Source organism: Trichosurus vulpecula, chromosome 7, assembly GCF_011100635.1.
Source record: "Trichosurus vulpecula isolate mTriVul1 chromosome 7, mTriVul1.pri, whole genome shotgun sequence".
Classification (NCBI taxonomy): domain Eukaryota; kingdom Metazoa; phylum Chordata; class Mammalia; order Diprotodontia; family Phalangeridae; genus Trichosurus; species Trichosurus vulpecula.
The window spans coordinates 104,617,850-104,633,618 of record NC_050579.1 but is presented as its reverse complement, the minus strand read 5'-3'; the positions used below and the strand labels follow the sequence as shown (position 1 = coordinate 104,633,618).

The 15,769-nt window shown below is 35.1% G+C and overlaps 1 protein-coding gene across 1 annotated transcript in view; it reads right to left on the bottom strand.

The window, feature by feature from the left end:
* SYNE1 (spectrin repeat containing nuclear envelope protein 1) overlaps positions 1 to 15,769 on the bottom strand; it is a 593,153-nt gene that overhangs the window by 72,713 nt on the left and 504,671 nt on the right. Inside the window, exons 123-126 of the mRNA XM_036766002.1 lie at positions 12,506 to 12,740; positions 11,433 to 11,627; positions 7,919 to 8,044; positions 3,591 to 3,746 (exon numbers count right to left, since the gene is read on the bottom strand). Of these exons, the coding sequence (XP_036621897.1) occupies positions 3,591 to 3,746; positions 7,919 to 8,044; positions 11,433 to 11,627; positions 12,506 to 12,740 (712 nt within the window). The remainder of the gene's footprint in view (positions 1 to 3,590; positions 3,747 to 7,918; positions 8,045 to 11,432; positions 11,628 to 12,505; positions 12,741 to 15,769) is intronic.

The following is a 15,769-nucleotide window of genomic DNA, read 5'->3' as shown; positions in this document are numbered from 1 at the left end:
TCTTTCATATTTCTCTTCTCTCCACTCATTTTGTTCATATGTTTTTCACTTCTTACTCTGACTTTTGCTAAAAATTCCTAATTGGTTTCCCTGATTCTGGTCTCTACCTCTTTCTCATCTATTCTCTATACAACTATCATAATTATCAAAGTCACAATTCTGACCATGTCACACCCCTGCTCTAAAACCTTCAGTCACTCTCTATAACCTTTTGGATAAAATACTTCTCAACAGGTACTTAAAATTCTCTGTTGTTTGGTTCTCATTATTAAGACTTATTTCATACTGCTGTCACTCATATTATCAATTTCCAGACACACTTGTTGAATAGGTGTTTTCAAAAGTTGGCATTTGATTGCTTGCTTCTTTCTTCATATAGCCAGGGGTGGGGAACCTATGGACTCGAGGCCTCGCGTGGACCTTGAGGTCCTCAAGCGTGACCCCTTGACTGAATCCGAACTTCACAGAACAAATCCCCTTAATAAGATGATTTGTTCTGTGCATACACAGAATGCAAACTCTTCTCATATCCATCACTTAGAATTTGCTCTTTAGGCTCAGTTCAAGTAGCACCTCCGTTGTAAAGTCTTTTCTGATCTTTTCAATTTTAGTGTGATTTTCCTCCCTAAATTACCATTAAATTTTCTTATTTGCATGTTACATTCCTTAGAATGGAGCCATACTGGTTTTTCTTTGTCTTTACAGCTCCAGTGACTAATATAGACTAATTATTGATTTAGAGCTTGATGGGACCTTAGAGGTCATTTATTACAATAGTCTCATTTTACCCAAGAAGAAAATGAAGGACAGACAAGTTAAAAGTATTGTCCAAATTTACAGAGGCAAGAATTGGCAGACCTACTCTTTGAACCCAGGTCATTCTGTTCAAAACTAAATAAGCTCTTAACAAATATTCATTCAATTTGTATTGAATTCAACAACTTGAATGCCCAAAGAATACACAGAATTATCTTTGTGGAAAACATGGAGAGATATGGACTAGATAGCAATATAATTATACAGATTGAAGTCTGGATTCAGACTAGGCTCAAAGGATAGCCATTTATGGTTCAAGGAAATCTTGACAAAAAATCTTCAGCAGAGCACTCCAAGATTCTTGCCTTGGCCCAGTGCTGCTTAACATTTTTATCAATGACTTGAGTAACATGCTCATCAAATTTGCAAATGACACAAATCTAGGAGGGACAGATAGTCAGGATCCAAAAAAAAAAAGATCTTGACCAGGCCAGGACTTTAAGCTGACTCTAAAAAGATCAAAGGATCACAGAGTGAGAGCTGGAAGGAACCACAGAGGTCATCTAGTCCAGCTGCCTTAGTTTATAGATGAGGTCACTGAGGCTTAGAGAGGTGAAGTTCCTTTTTCAAGGCCACATAACTAGCAAGTGTCAGAGCTAGCACTTGAACTCAGTTTCTCTGACTCTAGGGCTACTGATTTTCCCACTGTTCCATGAAGCCTTTAAGTCAGGGGATTCTTAACCTGGAGTCAATGAACTTGGTTTAATTTTTTTTTAATAACTGTATGGAATATAATTGGTTTCCTTCAAATATATTAAACTGATAAGCTTCACCAGATTGAAAAAGGGATCCAGGACACAAAAACGGTTCAGAACCACTGCTCTATGTGTTGCAAGACTCATGGGTGGAGAGGGCAGTCACGCTGATGAAATTACAGGTGCTTTAAAATAATGTCAATGATATACTCTTTTTCAATTCATAAAGAGTCTATTTAAGAAGTGCAACAATTGAACATTATTATATCATCCTTTGGAGGCCACCTACAATCCAAAAGAATTGTATTTCAGTTGAATGCATGATGACTTTGACACTTGACTTTACATTTCATTTAGGACTAAAAAAGGCTACATACAGTACCAATAACTGATAAGAGCAGGTTGCAGCCTACTGTCTGAACAGCACTGATTCAGGAAACATTCTTCTCTGCTTTAAATATGAGATATTTAACAAACATTTGAGAAAAAAAATATTCTTAAGCCAATATAGTAATGATCTTTCCATTCTTCCCTGTGACCTGCACAAAAAAACCTTCAAGCTATATGCAGCAATACAAAACAACAAGCCACAGCTGTATGCTGCTTTTTCAGACTGAAAAATAGATAACCTTATACATTTACATGGGAACGATATCTACTTACGGCAGCTTACTTCCTCATTATCATCGGTAGTTCCAATTACTTCTGAATTTCCATCAATAAGTTAGGTGGACTATAAAAACAGCAACTGCTCTCCAAAAGAGGTGTGATGCCTTTTCTACCTATTTACATTTGATTTTTAAAGTGAGACACGGATACAAGCTCATTTCCTTTTGTGGTTTTAAACTTGATGGCTGTTCACCGGAAATGTCTAACTCAAGAACTTGTAAGAAAAACATAATACTCTTGCTCGGTTAAAAGTTGAAAAAGTAGCTATGAAAAGAACTATATAAAAGAACCATTCTGTCTAGCTTAGAGTTGGTGAAAAGACAAGGAAACAAAGATTAATTTTTCACTGTACTCCATAAGACTCAATGATTTGTAAAGATTTTATATATTTACACACACAGTGAAAAACAAAACCATTTATTCTAGAACATCTCTTCCGTAATAAATCCTAGTCTGTTTCCAGCAGGTAGTAACTCTAGTAGAAAATTGACCAGGTTCTTGTCTAGAGCATATCACATGGTCACCCCTCCCAGCCCTAGAATTCTAAATCTGTTTCCAAACAGATTGGTGCCTAGGTATCTATGTATGAAAAATAGCTTTATCCTGTACTCTTTGTCTATCTAACAGTTAATACTCCCACATGTATTTTACATAACACCTTTATTCTTAGGAGACATATTTATAAGAATGGTTCTATTAACCCTAGAATTGATCAGGAATATTATTCTTCTTTTTCAGAAGGAAGGATCAAAAGTATACGGAAGTTTAATATTTGCCTTTATCTTATCATCATCATCATCATCATCATCAAACTACAACAATAACAAACATTTACTAAGCATTGTTGAGTGACTAGAACATTTGGAGTTATTTCATTAAACTCTGAAGAAATAAAGAAGAAAAAGAAGCCTCTGATATTGTGGGGATCAAATGGGATAAAATAAGTCCTTTGCAAACTTAAAGTACCATAAATAAACTTTAATGGCATGTTACTGGGTAGTAAGAAATGATGAAACTGAGGAATTCATAGCAACATGGGAAAATTTTTATCAACTAATATAGAGTGAAATAAGCAAAACCAAGATAAATATCCTCAACATGATTAAAACTATGTAAAGTAAATAATCACTAAAATGAAGATGAATTCTTATGTTCCTGCAAAGGCAGTGGACGTTCTATAGACTGAATAATGAAACATACACCTTCCCTCAAGGAAGAGAGGTGGGGGACTAGTAGATAGGATACTGTGAACACTACTGTATGTAAACAAGGTAATAAATGGCTTTGCTGAATTGCTTTTCTTTGTCTCAAGTAAAGGTTCCACATGTCCAGGCCTGGGGGAGGGAAGGAGATGTGAATAACTAGCATATAGAGATAGAAGACTTCAATAAAAACACAAATGTGCCTTACCTGGTGACAGAGTTCTTCCCACTGCCTTTGTAGCAACTCTATGCGTTCATTGAGGATAGAGATATCATCAGCATTGATGTATGCTGACAGAGTATCCTTCAGGAGTGCCAGGTGTGCCAAGTCATCTGTCCAGCCTCCAACAGCATTTTCTAACTCCTGCATGAAAAGAAATCAGTTTGAATGTTTATGTTTTCCCATCCACATGAAAGCCTTCAAAAAACTCTAACGAGCCACATAAATGGTATTTTTTCTTTAATCACATTATTACTTTTCCATATTATAAGAGTGTATTTTTGATATGTAGCTATTTTAATGTGGGTTTCATTTTTCTACATTGGGCACCTCACTACTCAAACTTGCTCTGTTTCCTTGATATTTAAAACCACAACACCTAATTTTATCATCCTTATTATGAAACTACTACCTGGTTACTAGCAGTGCGGCAAATTCTACTGGGAAAATGCAAAGTTTCTACTTTGAATTCTTGTGATGACTCCTTCCGTGTATCCCTTCTCTCTCTTCACATGATCTCATTTAGTTCTAATCTTTCTCTTCTACTTTGGAATAATTCTGATGCTTTTAAAAAGACAGACTCCTAGATTCACCTTTCTATCTTTAATCTCTTTCATGTCCCACATAGTTGAAATATCTACCCTATGAAAGTCTCCTTTTTATACTATGAAGACATAAACTTATGAACACATACTTGTAGGCATCTATAAGTTGCAGTGGACAGAGTGATGGACTTGGGATCAGGAAGCCAAGAGTTCAAATCCTGCCTCAGCTACTTACTAGTTGTATTTTCCTGTGGAAGTCACAACCACTGCCTTCCTCAACTTCATCTATAAAATGGGGTTAATAAGAGCACTTACCTTATTGGGTTATTGTAAAGATCAAATAATATAATGTATGCAAAGTACTTCACAACCCTTAACATGCTCTGTAAGTGCTAGTAGCCATTATTATTATTATATATAAAAATGCAGATAAATTATGTCTTGCTGTTATTATTCATGACAGATAACTTACTATTGCTGCAAATTAATTATTTAAGCTACTGACAAAGCTAATGTCCTCTGTATTCTAATGCAGGTATCAGCACTGTCCCAATGTTTTAACAGGTTACCCTTTCTGCAATTTGCATAGTTTTTACTTTAAAACTGTCTTCTGATGTTAAGATTCCAACTAATTGATTACATAAGCAATGTACTTTGCATAAGTTTTTACATAGCTTTTTGTCTCTTTACCAGGCCAGGACACTTAAAAGAAAGCATAAAATCCAGGCAACAATACATGGGGCTAAAATTCTAGATTATTTGGATATATTACACTATAGCCAATATCCATTCTCCAGTTTGTTGTTAAGGGTGGCAGAGTATTGGAGGGGGCTGTCGAAGGAAGGCAAGAGAAACAAGGACAGGAAAAAAGTTTCTTTCAACTGGATCTAAATGATAAGATCATTCTTTTGTTTCTAAGACTGACACTAGTTCTCTGATGCAGAATCATGTTCCAGGGAAACAGTAGTTGGCTCAGGCACCGAATTCTCCAAGTTAACCCCATTACCATTAATAACTGTAGAGAGAGCTAATTTCATCTTGAAAATGAAACTATTCAAAGATACCTCTCCTTTGTCTCTAGTTCAAAGCCTGGAGACCCATAGAATCACCAAAGTGGACTATATTACATTATCCTATTTTTTCCCTATCACTCTTGAGGTTTTTCTTTTTTTTTGAAGTCAGTAGAATTTTACAGATGGTTATTGATTATGCATTTAAAGGATATTACATAATTTCTTTAAGTAACCTTGAACTTTCTTATACTAAGGATTTTATTATATTATATTATATTAATATGTAATATGAAAGGGTTTTCAATTTTTTCAAATGGTAAAGATGAACTTCATACTTTCTGAAGGAAGTAAAAGGCTTGATTTTAGGTACGCCAACTTGACGATAAAGTCTCTCAACCATCATCTCTTGTAATACTGCTAAGAAATCTTTTTGTCACTTCTGGAGCATTTTCATATCCAAAGCAACATAACAGATTGAATATGAATCCTTACTAGATAGAATACTTTTATTAATTTTTTTCTAAATAATCAATAGGAAGAACTCAGGATTAATATGTAGCCTACAGATTGTGCTGAACATGCTTCTATTCAGCTGTCCTAAAAGATTTACAAAAGTTTATTGTTCTAAACTGTAGAAGTATGTTTGAATTCCAATTCCCTCTTTATATTTTTAAATTATAAAATCTTAGAACTATTTAAATAAGATTTCAAAAATGTTTCTATACTTATTAAGAGGTTAAATTTATATTTATGAAGCAGTTTATATCATATGTTTTTCATTAAAATATATAAGTAAAATGTACATATACATGTATATATATATATATTTTTTTTTCTTCAAAACCAGATGTCTGTCCAAACTATTAGCTATCTTATGCTTCAAATTTCTGTCTCTGCCCAAGAACGACAATGATATTTATATGTTTAAAGTTTGCAGTATCTTTATAGGTTATCTCACTTGATCCTTAAAACATCTCAAGAGGTAGGTGCTACTATTATTTCGATTTTAAAGGTGAACAAACTGAAGCTAAGAGAATTGGCCAGGGTCAAACAGGTAGGAAGCATCTGAAGCCAGCTTTGAACTTGGGTCTTCCTGATTCCAGGACCAGTGCTCTATTTGCTGGGCCAGCTGATTACCTGAATAATAATTGTTACAACTTTAAAAGACTATGGAACCCATCCATGTATATCTTGTGTCCATCTCTTGCTGTCTGGGGCTAAAAAGAGTGAGGCTGGGAAATTGGATTCAATTTGATTTCACAAACATTTGCTGAACACCTCCTACATGCAAGGCAATTTGTTAGGACTTGTTAGAACTGACTCACATGAATAACTTTCACAATCATATTTTTTTCCTAAATTTTTTTTTTCTAATTCTGTAGTTGTGTGACCCTAAACAAGTCACTTCCCTACCTTGGTTGTCAGTTTACTCAACTGCCAAATAATGGAGTTAAATGAGAAGGAACTCCAAATTATTGTATTTCTACTGTAGGCACAGAATTGGCATAGAGGTTAGCCATTTAATTTTTGTCTGCCTCAGTTTCCTCAACTATAAAATGGGGATAATAATAGGACCTACCTCATGGGATTATGTTAGGATCAAGTGAGATGATACATGTAAAGTTCCTGGAACAGCAGGCACTTAATAAATGAGTGTTTTCTTCCTTCCTACTAAAATGTAGTAATGGCTTCTCAATGATGTTAATTTCAGGAGCACATTATTTAGGGAGTAGTCTGTATTAGCTACTGATTTGTTTCCAAGTACAATTTAAGGTGCTGATTGTAATCTGTTAATGGTTTTAGCCTTAGGAATCGAAAATGCCATCTCCCTTCATAAGCTCTAAATATATGTGTAGACACACACACACACACACACACACACACACACACACACACACACACGAGACCAGCTACTAAATTTCCACATGCCAACCAATAGGAACCAGGAGACAGGGTGTGTTTCTTAGAAGACAACCATCTGCAGAATTTCTTGGTTTGGCAATCCCCTAGTGTAATAATGATTAAGGCGGACTAGAAGATACATTTCCTTAAAGTGCCCTTTCCTTATAATAAGAGTCTTTGAAGTAGTTATGTCCATAATACTTTTTTATGCTCAGGTGCTATGTTTAAGTATACATCTGTATGAATGCTTAAGATCCATTTTTGTATTCTACAGGTGCAGGAGGGACATAATTTCATTAGTTGCCACAAATCAGATACATATGATTCTCCCTAAAATAATCTACTTTTATGTAATATAACAATAACTTATTTATACCTGCAGACAGATGTAGAGATTTATTTTTATTATTAGAAGCAAGGCGCTCTCTTTGGCAACACCAGTATTACAAACTAGAATGATACAAGAAAATTAGGGTGGCCCCTATGTAAGGCTGACATGCATGCTCTGTATGCTTCCCTCGATGTGGGGTGGGGGGGCAGAGAAGGCACAACTTTGTTTGGAAAAAAATTACAAAGAAGAAGCAAGTAGTGAAAAGAGTCCTTGAATAGGAATCAAGAGAAATGAGCTGGATTCAGGCTCTGGTACCTACTAGCTGTGGGACCCTAGGCAAGTTATCTAACTTCTCTGGGTCTCAGTTTCCTTATCTGTAAATGAAAACAGTAATGTTTGTACCACCTACTTTTTATTGTCTTGTGAGGGAAGCACTTTATAAACTCTAAAGCAATCCATAAATATGAAATATTGATTATGCTTTCAATTTTCTTATTACTCTAGAGGTGAAAGTTCAAAGGTTACCTTGCAACGCATTTGCTCTGCATGTAGCTCATCATGGTGATCTGGCAATGGCTGGGCGAGCTTTTTTTTGAAGGCTCTCAATTTCTCCAGGGAATCAGCTATTCCTTTTTCACATTTTTCCCAGTCCTAAACAGAAGGAAGAAGAAGCTGCATGAGTCTCCCAGTGGGGAACTTGGAGTTAAGAAGAATTAAAACAAAATTGTCTAATAAATCTTTTAAAAATTAGTTTGGAAAAAAATTCTCTCCAAAGTTTGCTTCTTAAATGCAATCTTAAATTGCATTAAATAAATAAAATGCAATATTAAAAATGTGAAGGATATATGCCACCAGAACAGAGATGCAGTGGTGCACAGACACAGTTCTGTGCTCAACTGCTGAAGCTGATAACACCATTTTCTTTACCAGGAGCATTGTCCATTTCTCTCCCTGTATGGCTCCCTGGGGGCCTCCTGAAGAACTCTGCAATGCATCCAAAATTCTGTTTCACTACTTCAAAATCCTGTACTTACCTCTCACACCCAGTACACCCTTGTTTCTTCCCATTTTACAGGAAATCCCTCTTGTCTAAATATCTTCAAGCCTGATTCCAGGTAATAAATGATAAATCAATGCAACATGCTCCAAGGTGGTGGTAAAATGACAACAATAACCCTTTTCTGATTATGAATTTAGATGTGTGGATATATACTACACATTTTTAACAGAATTCTCAAATAAATTAACCTACCTTACGTAAGCTGCAATCTGCTAACAGTAAATAAGTTTTGCCTAGCATTAAAGCAGTGTATTAGCTTCTTATTCCAGTTAATCAGAACAGAGACTTAGAAAGGTGAACATGTGGTTCAGTTTTTTAATCTACAGTGAACTGAATTATAATGAGTCCATTTTCTGCACTGCATATTCACTGCACTAATTTTATTCGCACTTGCTTGGACACAGTAACAAACAAAAAACTAAAAATATGTTAGGATTTTTTTATGTCTTCACAAATGTCATCTTAGCTTAATAACAACAACAACGATGACAATAATCATAAATAATGAAAGACTGATATAATAAAGTCCTCCAGCTAATTGGATATGTCATATAAATCAACAAATAGTGGAGCAGTGCAAGGAAAACAACCGGGGTGAGTAACGTCATCAAAATATTTAGGCTTGTTAATAGGCCCTAAAGCTCTTTGTAATCATGGGATCACACACTAATTAGCACACCAAAGCAAAAAACTGCTCTAGAAATTGTCATATTAATGAAAGAAATGTGTGAAAGAAGAAAAAAATTCCCATTTAAGCACTGGATAATTGATAACTATAATCCTATAATCATATATATGTATGTCTCACGTATACATATATATCTATATACATATGCTCAACACTTTTCCTGATCTAAAATTTTATTTTTCTAAATAATTAATAGAATAATATATCTGCATAATTTTACTTAATAAAAATCATATAAAATATTATATCATATAATATAATAATATATAACAATATAAAATGAAATAAAAATTAAATGGGAGTGCTCTATTTGCAATTTCTGTTATCTGATTTATTGCAGAAGCATAAGAAGCAAAAAAAATCAAGTTATTTTGATAAATTAATGAAGATTTGAATGGGGATAAATCCATGTCTTTTCTATCCATAGCTTTCTTTCATTATTGCTCTATTCTAGGAAAGTAGATTTCACTAATGTATAATGTAGGTGACATATTAGCCAGTCAACAAACATTTATTACTACTTACTATGTACCAGGCACTGCGCTAAACACTTGAGATTACAAAGAAAGGTAAAAACAGTTACCTAAGTGAAATCTGTAGTGAGTGCCCCATTCTTTCCTCTCCCCTGCCACCACCTGGGGTAGGCTGTCACCACCCAAGTGTGCTGCTTAATCTTCTTGCCTTAAATCTCTCCTTATTTCAGTCCATCCTCCATTCAGATGTCAAACTGATCTTCCTAAAGCACAAGTCACCCCACTATCCAATAAATTCTAGTAGCTCCCTATTAACTATAGGAATAAATAAAAATTCCTCTCTTTGGCTTTTAAAGCCCTTCATAACCTGGCTCATGTCTGTTTTTCAGTTTTCTTATGCCTTACTTCTGTCCATTTAACCCTGTGATCCAGTGACACTGGCCTCCTTGCTGTTTCTTGCCAGAGACACTCCATTGGAATTTTTTTACTGGCTAGTCCTCTTACCTAGAATGCCCTCATTCCTAATACCTCCTGACTTCTCTCACCTCCTTTAAATCTCATAAAATTCCACTTTCTGCTGGAAGGCTTTCCCAATCCTTCTTAATTCTAGTGTCTTCTGCTAGAGATTATCTCAAACTTATCTCATGTGTGTGTGTGTGTGTGTGTGTGTGTGTGTGTATACATATATATATGTGTATGTATATGTATGTATATCTCTTTTGTATATAGTTATTTGCATGTTGTCTTCCTTATTATACAGTGAGTTTCTCTTCTCTCAAGAAGAAACTTTTTTTTGGTCTTTCTTTGTATTCCCAGTACTTAGCACAGTGTCTAGCACAGAGGAAGTGCTTAATAAATTTTGCTACCTTGACTTAACACTGACCTGGTCTTCAGTAAGCTCACATTCTAAGGAAGAGACATGCAAATAACCAACTATCTATCTATCCATCCATCCATCCATCTATCTATCTGTCTATCCATCTATCTACACATGCGTGCACACACACACCACATTAAGTGGAAGGTGATTTCAAAGGGAAGAGATTGAAAGGAGAAGGCAATCTGGGAAACCCTCCTACAGAAGGTAGAATTTGAGCACAGCTCCAGAGAAATCCAGGAAAGCCAGTAGGTAAGATGAGGAAGGAGAGTATTTCAGATATGGGGAATAACCAGTGTTAAAGCCCTAAATCAATCTGTCAACAAGCATGTTTACCATGTGCTAAATAAGGATACACAAAAAAGGCAAAAATAATACTTGTCCTCAAAGAGTGTACATTCTAATGGGGAAGACAATTATCTATACATACTCTAGAACTATCTATCTATATTCAGATGACTCAATCAATAAACATTTATTAAGTGCCTACTGTGTGCCAGGCACTGTGCTAAGTGCATATAAGACACACACAGAGTAGATGGGGACTAGATGCTAATAATACTATGAGGCCCTATGTAATTGGCTTCAAATTTTCTTTTTTTCAGAGAAGATTTTGCATTTGACCTGTGATTTTGTTGGCATAGAGAATTTCCAGCAAGGAAACTCCTTCCATTGTTGATCAGTATCTGCTCTAAAATGAATCTTAGAGAATTGCCTGGGCTACTCAGAGTGTAAATGGCTTGCCCAGGGTCATACAGCCAGTATGGAATCAGAAACCTGTTCTTCCTGTTTCCAAGACTAGGTCTTTGTCCACTAATACTATACTTCCTTTCCAGTTGTCTTATTCATATAGTAATGGGAAAAATGACACATTTACAAAGGCTCTCTAAAAGCTAAGAAGTCAAGCTCTTTCTTCCTCCCTAGATGAGCAACTAACTTACTTTCAACAGGAAGCCCAGTTTTTTCTTCTGTTCTTCAAGGCAGATGCTGGCTGATTTCCATCTCTCCTGGATTTCCATGAGTTCAGCCTGTAGGGCTGCCTCCGCCCCACTGTCAGCAGAGAGCAGCAGCTGCTTTCCAGCCTCCACAGTCAGAATGTAGCTTCCTTGTTGTCTAAGGAGAACTTTTTCTTTGACCTGAAAAGAAAATATTTTCAATGTCTCACTTTTTTTCTTCTTTCAAGGGGCTCTAAATTCACAATAAGAAAGAAGATCTTTATTTCTTGTGTGTAGGACTTCGTATTTTGGTGGAATAGAAATCTGACCAACATGCATGAAGCTGCTTATATAAGATCCTTGAGTACAGGTGCCATTATCATATGTATCTTGGCATCTCATATGAGGTGTTGATTATTACAGGTATTCAATATATTTTTGTTGTTGATGGTCAATTGAAATGCCTTCCTAGTCAGAGAAAAGCAAGAGAATCAGGATAGCAAGAAAGCTGAGAGGTGTCAAAAGCTATGGCCACATTTGCCTTTTCTGTAATATTTAAATAAAATATTTCAATTTTAAGTGGAAAAAAGTCACCATGAGTTTTCCTGTGTTTATAATCTAATATATATCTATATGGTATATATGATCTGGTAATGTCATTCTGAATTCAGCAGAATCCCTTAGCATATGAAAGTAGTCTATGAGAAAGACTGATATCTTATCTGGTCATTATCATTAGCCTAAACTGTGCACAATCAGGGAACCATTTCAATTCAATCCAGCCATCAATTGGAAAGCAGATAATTTTTCTCACACAAGTTTCTTGCAATCAAACAGGGCACACTAGACATATGCAAACAATGATACCACAGGGGGAATAAGAGAATGTGTAAAGAACTGGACAACTTGAGTACTGGTAGAAATTTAAGAAATGTTCTATGTTTTCTTTACAATATTGGACCATGGAGAACTATAACTTTCTTAATTCCAAAGCCACTCTGGAATAAAGACTGGAAAAGTAAGGTGAAGGGAGAGGAAGAATAAGGAAGGTAAAAGAGAAAAAAACATTTTGTACCTACCTGTACTTCATCAAATAGTGTCCTAGCTTGCTGTAATGACATAGGGACACTTCCCAGTCCACTCACGGGTTGATAGGACACTTCAACCAACCATTTACGAAGCTTCTCTGCCATTTCCCGGTAGCGTTGCCACTGTCGAATCTGACTATCGATGATCCCTCTTCTCTGCTGAGCCCTTCGAATGACTCCCTGCCACTGGTTACTAAGAAGTGTTAGCTTCAGGTTGAACTCATCCCTGTTGATAGAGTAGCCACACTGAAAAACCATGGCAAATGCATATGTACTTCCCTAATAAGATAAAAGTTTGCAGACTGAATGAATCTAAAAGAGATCCTGAGTGGGCATTTAGTCCCTCTCTTGATATGAGGAAGGATCATTCTTAAGCCATTTCAAATGAATGGAATTATTACTTAAAAAAATCAGAAAATGGCACTCTATAATCTTATTTAGTCATCTATCTCAATGTCTGACAACCCAAGTTCTCAGCCAACTCTTTCCTATACCTAAGTGAAACCTCCCACTCTACATTTCAGAACCATTTTATATTATCTCAATGAAAATGAAAAAAAAAAACTTTGCATAAGAACTGTCGACACTCTCAAAGACAATGTTGTTTTCCTTCAGTTTTATCTTCTTTGAGCAGAAGGACCTTAATTCTTATGACCTTTCCTGACATAAATCTTCCCATGAAACCCTGTAAGTTTTCTAGAACACTCAATTTGTGGGGCCACAGTCTTACATTATAGTGAACAAAATGAGTTTTTTTAAATGTCTAACTAATTTATATATCTTTACCTTTATTTTCTTCTGCATTTTGTGTTATTTTAGAATTATTTTAGAATTATCCTTCCCAGAAACTATCCTGAACTTTCTTTCATTGACCTTGATTTTTTTGGATTCAGGATATTTTCTCAATTTACCAAATCCTTCTGATTTCTACTTCTAAAGAAAGTATTTTCACAACCAGTTAGATTAATGAGACAACTTGAACATGTCTACTTTATTCTACAGTAATAAGTCCTTGATGACAGTGTCTTTGGAGAGGGAAGGAAAGAGAAAAGAGAGAGGAAGAGAGGGAAAGAGAAGGGAAGAGACAGAGAAAGAGAGAGGCACAGAGAAACACATAGAGAAACAGAGAGAGAGAAAGAGAGAGAGAGAGAGAGAGAACACACAAAACACTGGATATAGAATTAAGCCAAGGAAAACAACCTTCTTACATCCTCTTTTATTGACAGTGTTCCACTGATCATTGTGGAAGGCATTTATACTTGATAACCTCTGTTGTATCTTCTACATTAATATTTAATAATGATTATTCTAATTAGTTAGGGATATTATTTTAAAGAAAGGGAATACTACTGCCTGTATATCAAAATACTGTAATTCATATGTGATAAAAAAAAAAACTTCAGAAGAACTTCTGAGTTACAAGACTCAACGTACCATTTTCTTGTAAGATTTGAAGGGACAGTCAGATACTACTTCTTCCTAGCCGTATGGCCCTGGGTAAGTCACTTAATCACTCAGACTCAGTTTCCTCATTTGTAAAATGAGGACAATAATAGCATGTACTTCACAGTTATGTTGTAAGGATCAAATGAAATAATATATTTAAGATCTTTGCAAGTTTCAACTATATAAATGTTACTTATTACCTCTACATTCCTCCCCTAACTTCAATCAGGGGTAGTATTAATATGTGTCAAAGTCTTCAATTTTCCTCTCTATTCTAAAGTTCATAAGCAGTTAATTACATTTCTATCAGTTTTTTAATATCTGAACATATTTTTTCAAACTTAATTTCCTTCCCATTTCTCCTCCAAAGCTTGTCCAACATTATCCTCTGTTTTTTTCTCTCATTTTTATTATATTTTTCAACATTAGAAATGGCTTAATCACCACTAGTTAGCATGGGAGTAGACCTGGTAACATAATTCTATCAAAACTCATCCTCATAATCTTCAAAAACACCTCCATCCAACTCCCCATTGTTCTTTACTTAAATCTGGTTACTCCCTCAGGGAAGCTAGGTGGCATAGTTGATAAAGCACTGGACGTGGAGTCAGGAAAACCTGAGTTCAGATTTGGCCTCTGACACTACCTATGTGACCTTGACAAAATCATTTAACACTGTTTGCCTCAGTTTCCTCAGCCATAAAAAAAATGAGCTGGAGAAAGAAATGGCAAACCACTCTAGTACCTTTGCCAAGAAAAACAAATGAACAATAACAAATTTCTCCCTTAACTAACAGCTTTCAAAATAGCTTTAAAAACTCATTAAATGTTATTGTGCTTCTGTTTTGCTTAATTACTATTATCTCAACTCTGTTGTATTAAATTATTTTCCCCAAATATGGAAACACTGCATGAAAACTTGTCATTTGTTGTCAAAATATTTCATGTAAAATGTTTAGTTACTATTAACAGTTATAACAATCCCCACAATAGGAAAATATACACATGTATGTCAACAAAAGCCATAGATCTATACCACCACAGAAAGCAGCTAACTATTGCCCCTAAAGTCCCTAAGGTGACTTTCATCTCTGTTCCATGATCTTATGATCATATGTGTAATTTTAATGACATTCTAATAAATAATATTATTTGGAAAATATAGGCAAGATTACAATTGGACCAATTCATCTTTTACTTATCTGGACAGATACAAGTTTACCTTTATGTTTTCTATAGAGAAGATACTATATAAACCAATAAAGCAAACATGATTTCAGAGGTCAATGTTCATATTTGGGAGAATAATGTAAAATATTTCAGAAACATCTATTAAATAACACTGATAATGCTATTCGCAAATCATTCTATCCATTAAAGTTGCTTAATGATCAGGAATAATTTGCTAACCAATTTTTAAATGCGTAGCTAGGTCGTACAATGGATAGAATGCTGGTCCTGGAGTTAGGAAGACCTGAATTCAAATCCGGCCTCAGACACAGACATTTATTCTCCTAGGAAGTACAAACGTTGACCTCTGAAATCATATTTACTTTACCCATTTGTGTAATGTCTTCTCTATTTCTATGGACCACTGAGTAAGTCACTCAACCCTCTTTGCCTCAGTTTCCTCATCTGTAAAATGAGCTGGAGAAGGAAACAGCAAACCACTCCAGTATCTTTGCCAAGAAAATTCCAAATACGGTCACAGAGTTGGACAAAACTGAAAATGACTAAACAACAATAACAAATTTGTAAACATTCTGTACACATGAAATAACAAATTTCATGTTTTATAATTTGGGTATT